Source organism: Triticum dicoccoides, chromosome 4A (assembly GCF_002162155.2).
Source record: "Triticum dicoccoides isolate Atlit2015 ecotype Zavitan chromosome 4A, WEW_v2.0, whole genome shotgun sequence".
Classification (NCBI taxonomy): domain Eukaryota; kingdom Viridiplantae; phylum Streptophyta; class Magnoliopsida; order Poales; family Poaceae; genus Triticum; species Triticum dicoccoides.
The window spans coordinates 463,639,265-463,653,404 of record NC_041386.1 but is presented as its reverse complement, the minus strand read 5'-3'; the positions used below and the strand labels follow the sequence as shown (position 1 = coordinate 463,653,404).

At 45.6% G+C, this 14,140-nt stretch overlaps 1 protein-coding gene across 2 annotated transcripts in view; it reads right to left on the bottom strand.

The window, feature by feature from the left end:
* LOC119286184 (long chain acyl-CoA synthetase 6, peroxisomal-like) overlaps positions 1-12,445 on the bottom strand; it is a 19,688-nt gene extending 7,243 nt beyond the window's left edge. The window contains exons 1-14 of one of the 2 annotated variants that reach the window (XM_037565545.1): positions 12,186-12,445; positions 11,955-12,024; positions 11,712-11,789; positions 10,355-10,426; positions 10,181-10,262; positions 9,927-10,032; positions 9,770-9,846; positions 9,016-9,060; positions 8,830-8,916; positions 1,672-1,761; positions 1,490-1,569; positions 1,297-1,390; positions 845-933; positions 663-751 (exon numbers count right to left, since the gene is read on the bottom strand). In XM_037565545.1, the coding sequence (XP_037421442.1) occupies positions 663-751; positions 845-933; positions 1,297-1,390; positions 1,490-1,569; positions 1,672-1,761; positions 8,830-8,916; positions 9,016-9,060; positions 9,770-9,846; positions 9,927-10,032; positions 10,181-10,262; positions 10,355-10,426; positions 11,712-11,789; positions 11,955-12,024; positions 12,186-12,306 (1,180 nt within the window). In that variant the 5' untranslated portion in view covers positions 12,307-12,445. The remainder of the gene's footprint in view (positions 1-662; positions 752-844; positions 934-1,296; positions 1,391-1,489; positions 1,570-1,671; positions 1,762-8,829; positions 8,917-9,015; positions 9,061-9,769; positions 9,847-9,926; positions 10,033-10,180; positions 10,263-10,354; positions 10,427-11,711; positions 11,790-11,954; positions 12,025-12,185) is intronic. The other variant, XM_037565546.1, reaches the window with a different exon arrangement.
* Between the last annotated feature and the right edge of the window lie 1,695 nt (positions 12,446-14,140).

Sequence of the window (14,140 nt, the reverse complement as noted above, 5' to 3'; positions counted from 1 at the left end):
GCTTAGGAAGAATTAGTATGGATCTAGGAGTCCTTATTAGACTATGTTTACTTTCCTTGCACCTCAAGTTAATAGAGATAAGTTGCATCATAACAATCACAACATCATCATACATGTCCTTGATGAGGGTAATGTACTTTGTTGGGACTTTGTGTTTCTCCAAGGCCCACCAAATGACATTCCGCGGTATCTTATCTCTCCATAAGTTGTCGTACCAAGAAAATGGCCTCCATAATCGACCTCCCAGGCATGAAACAAACTGATTTTTAGTCACGCTTGTCATTATTGTATGGCTTATCATCTTAATTCCACGGTAGTCAGTACAACTTTGAATATTCCCCTTGTTCTTGAAGATTGGTACAGATATACTCCGCCTCCATTCTTCGGGCATCTTATTTGACCAAAAATGAGGTTGCAAAGCTTAGTTAGCCATACTATTGCTATGTCTCCAAGGCCTCTCCATAACTCAATCATTATAAATATGCCCTCTGGAAATCAATTTGGATAGAGAGAAAAGGGAAATCCTAAGTTGATGACTAAAGTGTGACTTGACCCTAATGATCTCTTAAATCCAAACTAATAATGGATGACTGAAGTGGGCATATTTAAGCTTTTTACTTATATATGTGACGGAACAAAAGAATCTTTAACCAATTCCTTACCATTAATAATAGCTTGCCTCTTAGCATTATATGCAGCATGAAATAATCGTTCTTTCAACCCACCAGACTCCTTCACAGCATTTGTAATTCTGCATAAATAAGCCAAACATATGGGCGGGTACTATCACATATGATACCAAAGAGGAAAAATATAAAAAAAATACTGGTTTAGTGATATTTACGCAGCATAAATTTTGTTATATAACCGGGGAACACTCGCAAATACTGTTGGTTTCAGAGTATTAAGATCATCCATCAGCTTCAAATTATCCTGGAACGAATGAAAAATACTCATCAAAAAGATGAAAAGAAGCCAACATACAATGTATACACACTACAATATTATCTTGGAACACGAACAATCCTCCAAAGGAGACATTAATGGTCTTTAGTTAATCAATAAATGACCAACAAGTTTGGTAGAACTATTTACACTAGAAACAACTAAAATGTGAACCAACGAATTTGATAATCCACTTCCAACTTAAGTCTGGCAATAACTTATAGAAGAACTGAAGAACTGATTATCACTTAATATTGGATGCTTATCAAAATTGTTCTACACGCAGTTATTTGAATGATAATACAAAGCCATTCGTAAAGACATTGTCCTAAATAGTCCAGATCTACATACCCCTTGGTAGAACCCAACGGCAGCACCGCGATGAACGAGCCATATTTGGTTAGTTCTCTCGTAGATGTGTGCCAAAGGTAGATATGAGATGTACCTGGGGAGAATGGCGAGTGGTGTTGTCAATAATATGAACAGATATAAACTGAAAACTGCACAGGAAAACAACAATTATAAGTTAAATTTAAGATCTCACACGTCCGAGGGGTAAAACTTAACGCCCAAGTCCTGGCCTGCTACATTTGCAATGAAATTCGCATGAGAAAGAACAGCTCCCTGAGAAAAAAGATTGGCCTCCAACTTTAAATATCTGAAAAATTAGGGTACAAGAATCCGACTAATGGAGCAAACAAATCATCATAGGAATGAATGTTTTACCTTTGGTGTGCCAGTAGTGCCACTAGTGTAGCAGATAGTGGCAACATCTTCAGGTTTTGGAGGCCGAAAGGGTTGGGGACTCATATGTCCCTGAGTTAAAAAAATAAAAAGAAGTCAATAAATAAATAAAAAGGGGGACCAGTAATAGGGATGAGCATAAAGCTAAAAGTTGTGATATCCTTTATTCAAAATCAAAGCAAATAAAGTATGGATGGTGGTTACACATAGGTTTTGCATTTCAAATCATATTAAATGAAGTTAACATGTTAAGCTCAAGCATGAACAAATACAATCGGTGAATGTTAATGTGTATGTACAGTTGCAACTTATGAACAACTTTGTCCAGAACGGAATTAATATACAGACCCACCACCCTTCGTAGTCATGCAAGATTGCAGTATACACTCATTTGGTCACGTGTATTACAATGGAAGTAAAGAGTCAATGTATTTGAGCACACTTACATATTATGTCATGCAAGATTAGTCAGGATATAAGTTGCACATTCTGCTTGAGCCCAATACCGTACCTCATATCATGTGCTGACTGCAAGGCTTAATAAGGTACTAGTCAAAAATCTGAAATGTATAACGGCAACCTAAGTGCAAAGCTATCGCTCAGTCCCCACCCCAGCCCGGAAGGGCACTGCCTCTGTTATAATGCTGGTGGCCTGGTGCATCTGGAAGCATTGGAACACAAACATCTTCAACGGCGCCCAGCCAAGCTTGGCTCTGTCAGGAACCTGACGATGATCGGCTCAATTTAACACTATCTCACCAAGAAATTCAGACGAAATTGGCCGGCAATTTAGGGTTTGTATTGCTCAAGGAAGGGGAAAGTAAGGTAGCACACCACAGGCGGCTTTAGGGCAAAGCCCGATACAATAATCCTGGTCCAAAATGAGGAGCGACTAGCGGCTTTATAGCCATTACAGAAGCAGAGCGAGGAAGAAAGTAGAGACAGAGCACATGCCGCTCTGGAAAGCAAACAGTGACTGAAGAAGGCCCTGTGGCCGTTAGATTACAAAGGGACGATCGATAGCAATCAGCCTTGGCGAACCGGTAACTTCGCAGGAGAGCCAGGGGAGAACAGGGGAGAACACTTGTATTTCTTCAGTTAGCAGGGAACGGCGTGACAATTCCCCCCTATTAAGACTGAGCTTGTCCTCAAGCTTGAAACGATGGAAACACCTTTTGAATGAACGCAGAGTCTTCCCAGGTGGCAGCTTCAACTGGTAGGTTAACCCATTTGACCAGCCATCGGACCACGGGTATGCTAATGTTGCCCTGTGGTCTGGGTATCAGCTTCCTGTCCAGAATTGCCTCCGGCTCCATTCTGATCATGCCATCTGATCCCACCAATGGTAAGTGCTTGGACGGAACCACTTGTGGACCAATGTGTTTCTTGAGTTGGCTCACATGGAAGGTGTCATGTAGTTGACTACCTTCTGGCAGCAACAGTTTGTAGGCAACCTTGCCAATCTTCTGAAGAATTCTGAATGGACCGTAGTACTTGGAGTGCAGTTTCAGATGCCTGTGCAAACTCAGGGATGTATGCCTGTAAGGCTGTAACTTGAGGTAGACCATGTCCCCTTCAGAGAACTCCCTTTCCTTTCTTTTCTTGTCAGCATAGTGCTTCATCCGAGCTTGAGCTTTGAGGAGGTTTTGCTTGATTATCTCTAGAGCTACCTCTCTGTTCTGAAGGAGATTGTCATTGTCCTCACATATGGTGTCTGGTAGGGCAGATTCTGCAATCATTGGGGGAGGGAATCCATATAAGGCCTGGAATGGTGTCATTTGTAATGCTGTGTGGAAACTAGTATTGTACCACCACTCAGCCAGAGATAGCCATCCATGCCACTTCTTTGGCTGCTGAAAACACATGCATCTGAGATAGTTCTTCAAACACTGGTTTACTCGTTCCGTTTGGCCATCAGACTGTCGATGGTAGCTTGTGCTCATGTGGAGTTTGATCTTGAGGGATTTGAACAATTGTTGCCACAAGTGACTAGTGAATATCATGTCTCTGTCAGTTACAATGACTAGGGGCATGCCATGTAACTTGAAAACGGTATCAGAGAAAGCCCTTGCCACTGATTGGACTGTGATGGGGTGTTTCATTGCTATAAAATGTGAATACTTGGTGAATCTATCCACAACCACTAGGATCAAGTCTTTGTCCTCAGACAGGGGCAAACCCTCCACAAAATCCATACTACTGTGTGCCCATGCAAAATCAGGGACTGGCAATGGGTCTAATAGACCAGGATAAGGACAATGTTCTGCCTTGTTGAGCTGGCAGACTGGGCATGCTTTTACAAAGCTGATGACATCTTGCTTGAGGCCCTGCCAGTGGAAGATGAGCTTGACTCTCTGGTAGGTTGCCCTTTCCCCAGAGTGGCCACCTAGCTCAGAAGCATGGAATGTTTTTAGTATGTCTTGTCTGAGAGCAGTAGTTGTGCCCACCACCACTTTGTTATGGAATCTTAAGATGCCATTCTTGTAAGAGTATGCATTTGAGCTATCTTTGCTAACAGCACACTCAGCTATTAACTCCTGCACTTTTGCATCAGACTTGTAGCTCTTAACTACTTTCTGTATCCAGGTAGGAGTGTTGGTACTGACAGTCAGCATGGACACCATGTACTTAACTCTGGACAAGGCATCAGCAGCTCTATTTTCCTTCCCCTTCTTGTACTCCACTCTGAAGTTGTATCCCAATAGTTTGACAAGTAACTTATGTTGTATGCCCTCTGTTAGCTTTTGCTCTTGAATGTACTTGAGGCTTTGTTGATCAGTTCTAATCACAAGGGAAGTGGCCAGGAAGTAGTGTTTCCATTTCTTCACTGCTTCAATAATTGCGAGGGCCTCCTTGTCATATGTGGACATAGCTGCTGCTTTAGGTCCAATAGATTTGCTGAAATATGAGATAGGCCTTCCTTCTTGCATCAAGACTGCTCCCAATCCGTATCCACAAGCATCTGCTTCCAGAATGAAAGGTTGAGTGAAATCCGGCAGGGCTAGGACAGGTGCATTAGTTAGCTTGTCCTTCAGGGTGGTGAAAGCTTGTTCTTGTTGTGCTTGCCAGGAAAATGCATCCCTCTTTAGGCAGTCAAACAGGGGTCTGCAAATGATGCCATAACCCTGGATAAATCTTCGATAGTATCCACTCAGCCCAAGGAAACTTCTTAGCTCAGTGACATTTGTTGGTGCTGGCCATTCTTGAATTGCCTTGATTTTTGCAGGGTCGGTGGCCACTCCATCCTTGCTAATAACATGGCCCAGATATTCCACTTCAGATTGACCAAAGGAGCACTTGTCTAGCTTGGCATACAGCTGGTTTTCCTGGAGTATGGCAAATACTTTGGACAAATGTACCTTGTGTTCCTCTAGGGAGTGGCTGAACACTAGGATGTCGTCAAAGAAAACTACCACAAAGCTGAAGGGACCAAATAGGAAGTTCATGAGGGCCTGAAATGTGGGAGGGCCATTAGTGAGGCCAAAGGATAGAACCAGGAACTCAAAGTGCCCTTGCAGCGTGGAAAATGCCGTTTTGTAGATATCCTCTTCTGCCATTCTTATTTGGTGGTAGCCACTTCTTAGGTCAATCTTGGAGAAGATCTGAGCTCCCTTTAGTTGATCCAGCAAGTCTTCAATGATGGGGATTGGGTATTTGTTTTTGACTGTTACGGCATTGAGTTTTCTGTAGTCAATGCATAACCTCCATGTGCCGTCCTTCTTTTTCACTAAGAGCACAGGAGAGGAAAAGGGGCTGGTACTAGGCCTGATGAGGCCAGCCTTTAGTAGGTCCAAGATGATTTTCTCCAATGCTTCTTTCTGATGGTGGGGAACTCGGTAGGGCCTCTGGTTTACAACCTTTGCCCCTTCCACCAATGGAATTCTATGGTCGCAAGGCCTGCTAGGAGGTAATCCAGTAGGTGTGGAGAAGACTTTCTCATATTCTTGGAGAACTGGTTGGAGCTCGGGGGGCACTTGTTGACTTGCTGCGAAGAATTCTGAACAGGCAGTAGTAAATAAGAAGAACCCACATACAGCCTGCTCCATAAGCTTGTCAGCAGTGTCTATAGTTTCAGGCGGTTGTTCCCATGGTATAGTCTCATCTACAAAGGTCACTTGTGTCTTCTGTGGTGTTGTGACACTCATCTCCATTAAGATGAAATCCATTTGTATAGGACTATACTTTTTGAGCCAATCGACCCCCAAGATCATGTCATAACCTTTAAGTTCCAGAACTCTGAAAGTGTCTGTAAACTGGTGGCCTTGTATGGTATAAGGGCAGTTGTAGTTTGTAAATTCACTCCACAACACTCCTCCACTGGCCACAAGTACTTTGATTTTAGGTGTGGACACTGTTGGGGTGGGTAACTTTGCTGCCATCTCTGGGGATACAAAAGTTGAAGTGCTGCCACTGTCTACCAGGGCTGTTGCAGTGGCTGTACCAACCTTAACTGTAAGGATGAAAGTGTTTTTAACAGCTCCAATGCCCATAGCAGCATGCATGGACACCTGCAATATTGTTTCTCCTGGAGGTGCTTCTACTTGTTCCAGCTCTGGGTCTTCAAAGTCAGTGACAAATATGGTTTCAGATTGGTCCATTTCCTGGGCTTGCAATGCTTGGATTTGAGCCTTTTGACTCATCTTACAAACTTGTCTATGTCCTGGTACCCAAGGCTCCCTGCATTTGTAGCAGACCTGGTTCTGCTTTGCTTGTTGGATCACTACATTTCTGTTGAGTGTGTTCTGAGGGACTGGTTGTTTAGGAGTGTCAAAAAGGACCTGCCTTTTGGGTTGGGGAACATAAGCTCTGACAGTAGGGGCAGATTGTGCTTTTTCCATACGTCTAGCATACCACACTGCTGTCTGCATATCCTTGGGTTTAAAACACTCCACATGCCCTCTGATGTAGGGGTTTAGGCCATACATGAAGCTAGTGACATAATAATCATCAGGGATAGCTGGGTTTTCTCTTCTCATTATGTTCATTAGTCTCTCAAAGTCTTGCACATATGCAGCCACAGTAGATGTCTGTTGTATGGCATGAAAAGAGCCTACAACCTCACATACAGAATCCACTGCAAATCTGTCAGACAGGTAAGAGCAGAATTTATGCCAAGGTACATTGCTAGGGGCATATCCTGTGCCTCTCCACCATTGCACAGCAGGCCCTTTCAAGTAGGATACAGCCAATTCAGTTCTGTGCTCAATGGGCGTCCTTGCTGCAGCAAAATATTGGTCCAAGTTCTGAATCCAGGAGTCTGGGTCTTCTCCTGTAAATTCAGATAAGTTCAGTTTTGCTGGTTTGACAGTGAGCACATTTCTTCGTCCATCCACCGGTGTATTAGGTCTGGACCTTTGAAAGTTAGCTTCCAGTTCATCCTCATCTGCAATGACTTCCACATTCTCTGGCGCTTGACGATTTCCTTGCCCTACAACAGTTGCTTGCTCTGCTCTTTGCTGGCCAAAATTGGGGTGTCTGTAGGGAGCTTTGGCCGTGCCATCAAGGTTCAGTTCCTTGCCATTAATTTCCCTTAATGTTGCTGTCCCAACTGCTGAAGGAACATTTTTATCTGGCATAGTTACTGACGGGGGAGTTGGCTGGTACTGCTTGGGGCGCCCAGCCGGAATAACAGGTGACTTGTTTGGGGCGTCCTTCTGTGCACTTGCCTGGGCAGAGTGCTCATCCGTCACTTCTTCAGGTTCAGGCTCTAAGAGGAGACGCCTGAAATTTTCCTGGATCTTGTCGAAATTCTTCTGCATAGTGGCAAAGTTCCTGTTGACCATACCTTGAAATTCTCTGAACTCCTTTCGGTCCTCCTCTTGCTCGCGCTGCAGCGTCTTTATATCCAGTTCGAGCGCATCCAACTGGATGTCAGCCGAAGTTGCAGATTCATCGATGGCCATGGTTGCAGAAGGAAACGAGCCCCTTTCTACAGAGCAAGGATTGGGACGGGAGGGATTTTTCGGGAAGGACCCCGCAGGTACCGCAGTCTACCGCCGCCTACACCGCCGCCTACGCCCGCCGCCGGTGATGCATGGTCAGATCTCAGGGCCTGGGGTTTTACCACCGTGAATTACTCGCCGGCAACCAGGTTGAGTTCTTGACTGCACCCGAACTTTTGCCTCTCCGGCCGCCACCACGCGCTCGCCGCCGCCCAGATCTTAGCTCTTCGAGGGATTTTACGGTCGCCCAACCTCTAAGCTGCTCAGAATCACGCCACCGCCGAGAAGGGACTGGCTCACGATACCAATTGTCAGGAACCTGACGATGATCGGCTCAATTTAACACTATCTCACCAAGAAATCCAGACGAAATTGGCCGGCAATTTAGGGTTTGTATTGCTCAAGGAAGGGGAAAGTAAGGTAGCACGCCACAGGCGGCTTTAGGGCAAAGCCCGATACAATAATCCTGGTCCAAAATGAGGAGCGACTAGCGGCTTTATAGCCATTACAGAAGCAGAGCGAGGAAGAAAGTAGAGACAGAGCACATGCCGCTCTGGAAAGCAAACAGTGACTGAAGAAGGCCTTGTGGCCGTTAGATTACAAAGGGACGATCGATAGCAATCAGCCTTGGCGAACCGGTAACTTCGCAGGAGAGCCAGGGGAGAACACTTGTATTTCTTCAGTTAGCAGGGAACGGCGTGACAGGCTCGCCTGTTTGAGTGACCAAGTCGGAAGACAGGCAAGGGGTGTTGGGGGGTGGAAAGGGGCTGGCCGCCCTGCTACCGGTAGCGACGGAGTCTAGCGGCTGGGGTGTTGTGTTGTAATATGTGGGTGTTGGCCATTGTTGGGTTTGTACTAACTCTTCTTCTGTCAATGCATCAAAATGCAAGGCTTTTGCGTTTTCTCATGGAAAAAATTAATGCATATTCTAACATAAGCATCAGCGAGATGTGTCAGTTTTGTACCTATCTGCGAAATGATTCCACAAAAACCAACTAAGCCCGTTCCAGATTGATGTCGGCAATAATGGCTATAACATTAATATTTCTCAACTCCACATACACATAAACAATGATTTACCAACTAGTTTAAATGGTATTGTGTTGACTGGCAACATTCATGAAAAGTGACCTGTATGGTGTTAAAGGATCCAACAAGGTTTGTACAGGAAAACTCAATGATTATTCAGAAAGCCCACCTGTCTGTGTAGCATGGAGTAGGTTATGATTTCCATTCCAGCAGCTGCAGGTGAAGATGGCATATTCTCATCGATTCCACCAACTACCTAAACAGAAAATATTAAGGAAAGATTAAGAATGAAGGTTTTTTAACAATCATGGGTTTTTCAAATTGCATATCTTAATCGTAAATGATCTGCACTTACCACGATAAGGCGCACACAAGGCATTTGAGTTATAAAGCTTAACAACTGAAATGAGCAGACAAATGTAAGTCAAAATAAGTTTAAATTCATATGTTTTTGAGTACTTCCTTATCAGAGCCTATCTCATTATACAGTGCAAAGCTAAATGCAAGCTGATGTGTATAATATGATTTAGCATCTCATATAACATACTAGAATTAAATTAGGATTAAAGACCAAGTCAAACCTATTGCCAGATCATCGCACACACACAAAAATTGTCGCCAGATCAGACCCCAGTACCCAACACTTCGGTGATGCATGTATGCAGATATGATCCAGAACTAACGGCATTTGATATGCATTCATAAACTATACGAGCTTTTGACACTATGAAGCACTCCTGAGAGTGAGTATATGAGATATATATAAACAAAGCCCCGAGTAGGATAACATCAACATTAAAAGGAAGACTCAGTTTCCATTTACCAGGAGTGTGCTTGCCAGTTGCAAGCCTAGCTAGGACCAGCATGACAAAGAAAGCTGTAAGGGATGCCCCTACAGTATAAATAGGAACCCAAATTCACATCCACGAGGACTTAAATCCATGTAGCGGGATTGGACATCCACTCCCCCAACCAAGTGGGCTAGGCTCACTTTCTACCAGTGTGTCAATGTAAGGTTACAGGTTATTCAGTGCTCTTCTATAAGTGATGTTTTAATGTATTGTACAAACTAGGAATAGTCTAGGTTTGGATAAATCATTGAAGCTCACAGTGCTTAGTGTTTGAGGAACACAGAAGATAGCCTCTAGTGATGCATGATTCACAATGAACTGAACTGCATCTGGACCTGTAGACAGTAAGAAAAACAAAATCAGTCTCTAATATGATTAAAGGGAGAACAATGATCGTTCTGTGCTGTGGACATACCAAGAGTATCATATAGTGGCACAGAAACATATGAATACGCAGAACAAGCATTGTCAACTATGGTCCACTCAGGTCTGTTTATAAAATACAGACCAACACGTGCGCCCTGATTCAGATCAAAAGAATACTCGAAGGTAAGTTGAAACAAATTCCCTATAGGGCAATTCAAGTGCTATTTCAAGACATCAACATCTACAGCTTTATCTGAACAGAAAGAAAAGGATAAGTGCCTTTTTCAGACACTGATGGCTCACTTTAGGTATTCCATGACAAATAAGACCAGAACCTATTGCAGTCCTGCTTGTGCCAGCTTCTCCATAAGTCATCCATTTGTAGCTGTAATGTTATTTCTCGCTCAAGAGCTAGGATAAGATAAGCAACACTACAAAAGGTAAATTTAAGGCATGCATCAGATAATTGACCCTTACTCTCCAATTGTTCCATCTGCATGGACCCTTGTACCTAGGTATCTACAGTCTCTGAAAGTCTCAACTGCATTCCTGTCCAATTAAAGATAGCAAGGACACTATACATGAGAGATTGTTAAGGTACTGCGATTGGAATAATATGAAATACAACCATATAGACACATTAGGAATAGCTAGAAACTTTTTGCATGGCACACTGATAGTCCATACTGAGGGTCACTTTAGCCAAACATCCCATCAGCCCAAGGTTTTCAAAAACAAGTAAGACTATGAATATCATATCATTGAGCATTTAATTTTCTTATCACCAACTTAGGCTGCACCAACTCATTTTGCCAGTTTTAAACAAAATCTTCAGACAAAAGCTTCTGTATTATATTCAAGTTATTTAGCAGCTCTTGATTTTTACAGCGGCAAGTTTCCTCTGGCAGCAAAACTAAGAAACCAAGAAAAAGAGAGTCCCAACTTGCATTAGGTTGTGGTTGTCGGACGCCCCTGATGCTCTGATTAGCTTCTGGCTACCGATTGTAATCCTATCAGTAACTAAATTAAGCTCCCTTTTTCACCGCAAAAAAAAATTGCATTAGTTTGTGCCAAGCCCATGGATTTGCTACTCAATAGAAACAAGCGCATTAGAATAACTTCGATGGCACTTCCGGATTGTATCGCTTTCTGTGAGCTCTAGGTCGCCCTGTGCTGTCATAAGACTCTTTTTTCTAACTTAATGAAATGCACGAGAACATATTCTCTCAAAAACAAAGAAAAGAACTACAGTGATAAAAAACTGAAGTGATTAACACCAAGGGTTCTACCGGCTAGCACCGTGGGCAGGCCAGCCTGGGATCGTATCCTCACTCCTGCTTTATTTAGCCAGTTGGCTAGTTTCTCCTAGCTACCATTCATATTTATTTTATTTTTGATAAATAACTGAAGTATTTTGTCAACGCCGCCTATGTCTTCTAGGCATAGCCGGTCCCAAGCCCGGGTAAAGGAGGAGGGTTGTGATAGGCTTGGTGAGCCAACGTAAAAACTAGCCAATCCCATGGGTATGAAACCCATTTGAGCGAGAATAGTACTAGGATGGGTGACCTCCTGGGAAGTCCTCGTGAAAGGGTTTCATATCTAAGGGTTGTGACAGGCTTGGCGAGCCAACGTAAAAACTAGCCAGTCCATTGGGTATGAAACCCATTTGGGCGAGAGTAGTACTAGGATGGGTGACCTCCCGGGAAGTCCTCGTGAAAGGGTTTCATATCTAGCCTACCCCAACTTGTTTGGGACAAAAGGCTTAATAGATCTTATTGATCTTATTATGACTGAAGTATTTTGTCAGGAGAGAAATTAAGGTGAGTATGCTTACACAAAGTTATCGTGCAACGTCCCAATGTCTGGGTAGTCTGAAAATCTATCTATCAGCGTTATAGGTGAATGTGCAGATCTGCAGAAGATTAGAAGCGCAATTATGAGTCACGAAATAGGCAGAAATGCAACATAATAACATTATAGTTCCTGAATGTGCAGATCTGCCAAAGATCAGAAGCGCAATTATGAGTCACGACATAGGCAAAACGCAGCATAACATTATACTGCCTCAAGAACCTACCGGTACACGTTCCATTTTCCAGTCTGCAACTTCTCGGGGAGGACAGCGCTGTAGCCAAGCACTGGAGAAACTATTTGCGGTAAGTTTCTGACGACCGGTAAGCTATATTTGAAACAAATGGAAAAAAATCCCTGTCGCTCGCTCTCTTGGGGGTACTAGTACGGCAGTGCCGCCCAGCGAGTCAACGGCGGGCAGGGGAGGAAAGAGAGAGGGCCTGGGATGCGTGCGTACCGTGGGCGTACTCTCCTGCGGTGGGATTGGGGGCGAGGCTATCGGAGGTGCGGCGGGCGGCGGTTGCTTGGGGCTGGAGGTGGGCGGAGACGGCGCGGAGGCGGCGCTCGGTTGCGTCCATCGGTGGGTTTGCCGTCGCTGGCGCTGCTGGGCAGGGTAGGTGGGGGAGCGGAGCAGAGGGGAAACGGAATGTGTACCTCGTCGGAGAAGAGCGGAGACGATGGTGTTTGGGCAAAACGGGCAACAGAGGAAGAATTTCTTCGAACTAGATGATACCCGCCCGTTGCTGCGGGAATTGGGAATTAGTTGCAACATACTATATGTTATTAAGATTTGTTTGTATGGAAGATGAATATTTAATATTAAAGAGAACTAAAAAAGAATATATGTATAAACAGAATATAAGTAGGATAAGAGAATGCATAATTACATGTTTTTTTAGAAAAGGAGGATGCATCCAGCCTCTGCATCTGGACAATTCATGCAGCCATATTATTAATTAATTCACAAAGACCACATAAGGTGATACATCAATAAGCCTGAAGCCATCATCTTGGCAACACGATTGCTACTCCTATCCCCTTGATGAAGACGTGACAAATGTTCGGGCCTAATACCAAACAGACATCGCACTAAAGCCTAACATCTAAAGTCGGGTGTCCCCTCCAAGTCACTACCTGGATTGGGACCCACACCGGTCAGGCACACTCCCAATGAGCACCGCAGGTTGCCAGGGCTATCACCTCCATCATCCCTCGGTCCAAACTCAGAGCAAAACGGTTGCACCGACCTTGCCAGGCCTCTCTGCCATCAACGCCACCATGACGCCAGACAGCTTCCTCCTCCTGCGCAAGTCCATCTCCAAACGCGCCCATCGCCGAACCTCCGCAGCGCCATGCCGCCAGGATCCGTCGTCGGCCTCGCGGTAGATGTAACACCGCTCCTCCTCTTGTCCCCTCCAGGCAGCGCGTGCTCCAAAATGATGCCCCCAGGAGGGACAACGGCATCGAAGTTGCCATCATTGTCCGATTCGGTAGTCCCAAATCTAGGGTTTCCCCCAGAGCTCACATCGTCACTGCTGCTGGGGCCATGCGGCGCCCACCACCCATAGCATCTCTCGCCCAACCATCTGAGCCTCCCAAGACGGCGCCTCCGTGGAGGTTACGACGCGCAGGGCGCCACCACCGCCCAATTCAGACTGAATTTTGGACTTTCGTCTAGGAGGGATTCGGATATGGATAGGAGGAACCTCGGCTTCGCCTCCAGGAAGGGTAGCGGCATCGACGGACACCGCCGATGCCGGGCCGGACCAGCCGGCCAAAGTTTCCTTTGGTCCCCAACCTATACCACCAAACCTCCGACTGTTCCGGATCCGACAGCGAGACGAACCGAGACCAGCAGAGATGCAAGTGCCATGGGACTCAATCCACCAGGAAGGAGGATCAAGAAAGACAGCCGACGTAGATCTCCAGGCGCCGGATCCAACGATCCGACGAGGCCAGCGGCGTAGACCACCACCCTGCGCCGGCCGACAACATCCAAGCGCCAGATCCATATGGATCCGGCCTGAAGATGGCGACGCACGCGACCATCCGATCTGAAGACCACGCATCCACCACCTCGTCGTGGAGTCGCATCGAAGCCGCAGCTGCCGCACCGCGTCGCCGGCACCGCAACGCGCCGCCGCCAAGATGCTCGCCCGCCGTGCCGCCAGACCCCGTGATAGCCCGACGCCTCTACACGATTTGGTCGTCCCGCACTGCCCACGATGCTCCAAGGGGTAGAGATGCCCCGTCGCTGCCCAGCCGGCCGAGCTTTGCCCGGCGGCGCTGCGGACGGCGGCAAGGAGAGGTGGAAGCGGAGGAGGGCCGAGAGGACGGCGGCTAGGGTTCCCCTGGGTCGCCCACGGGGGTTACATGTTGTGGTGGGCTTCTTGCCCACTTTTAGGAAATCAA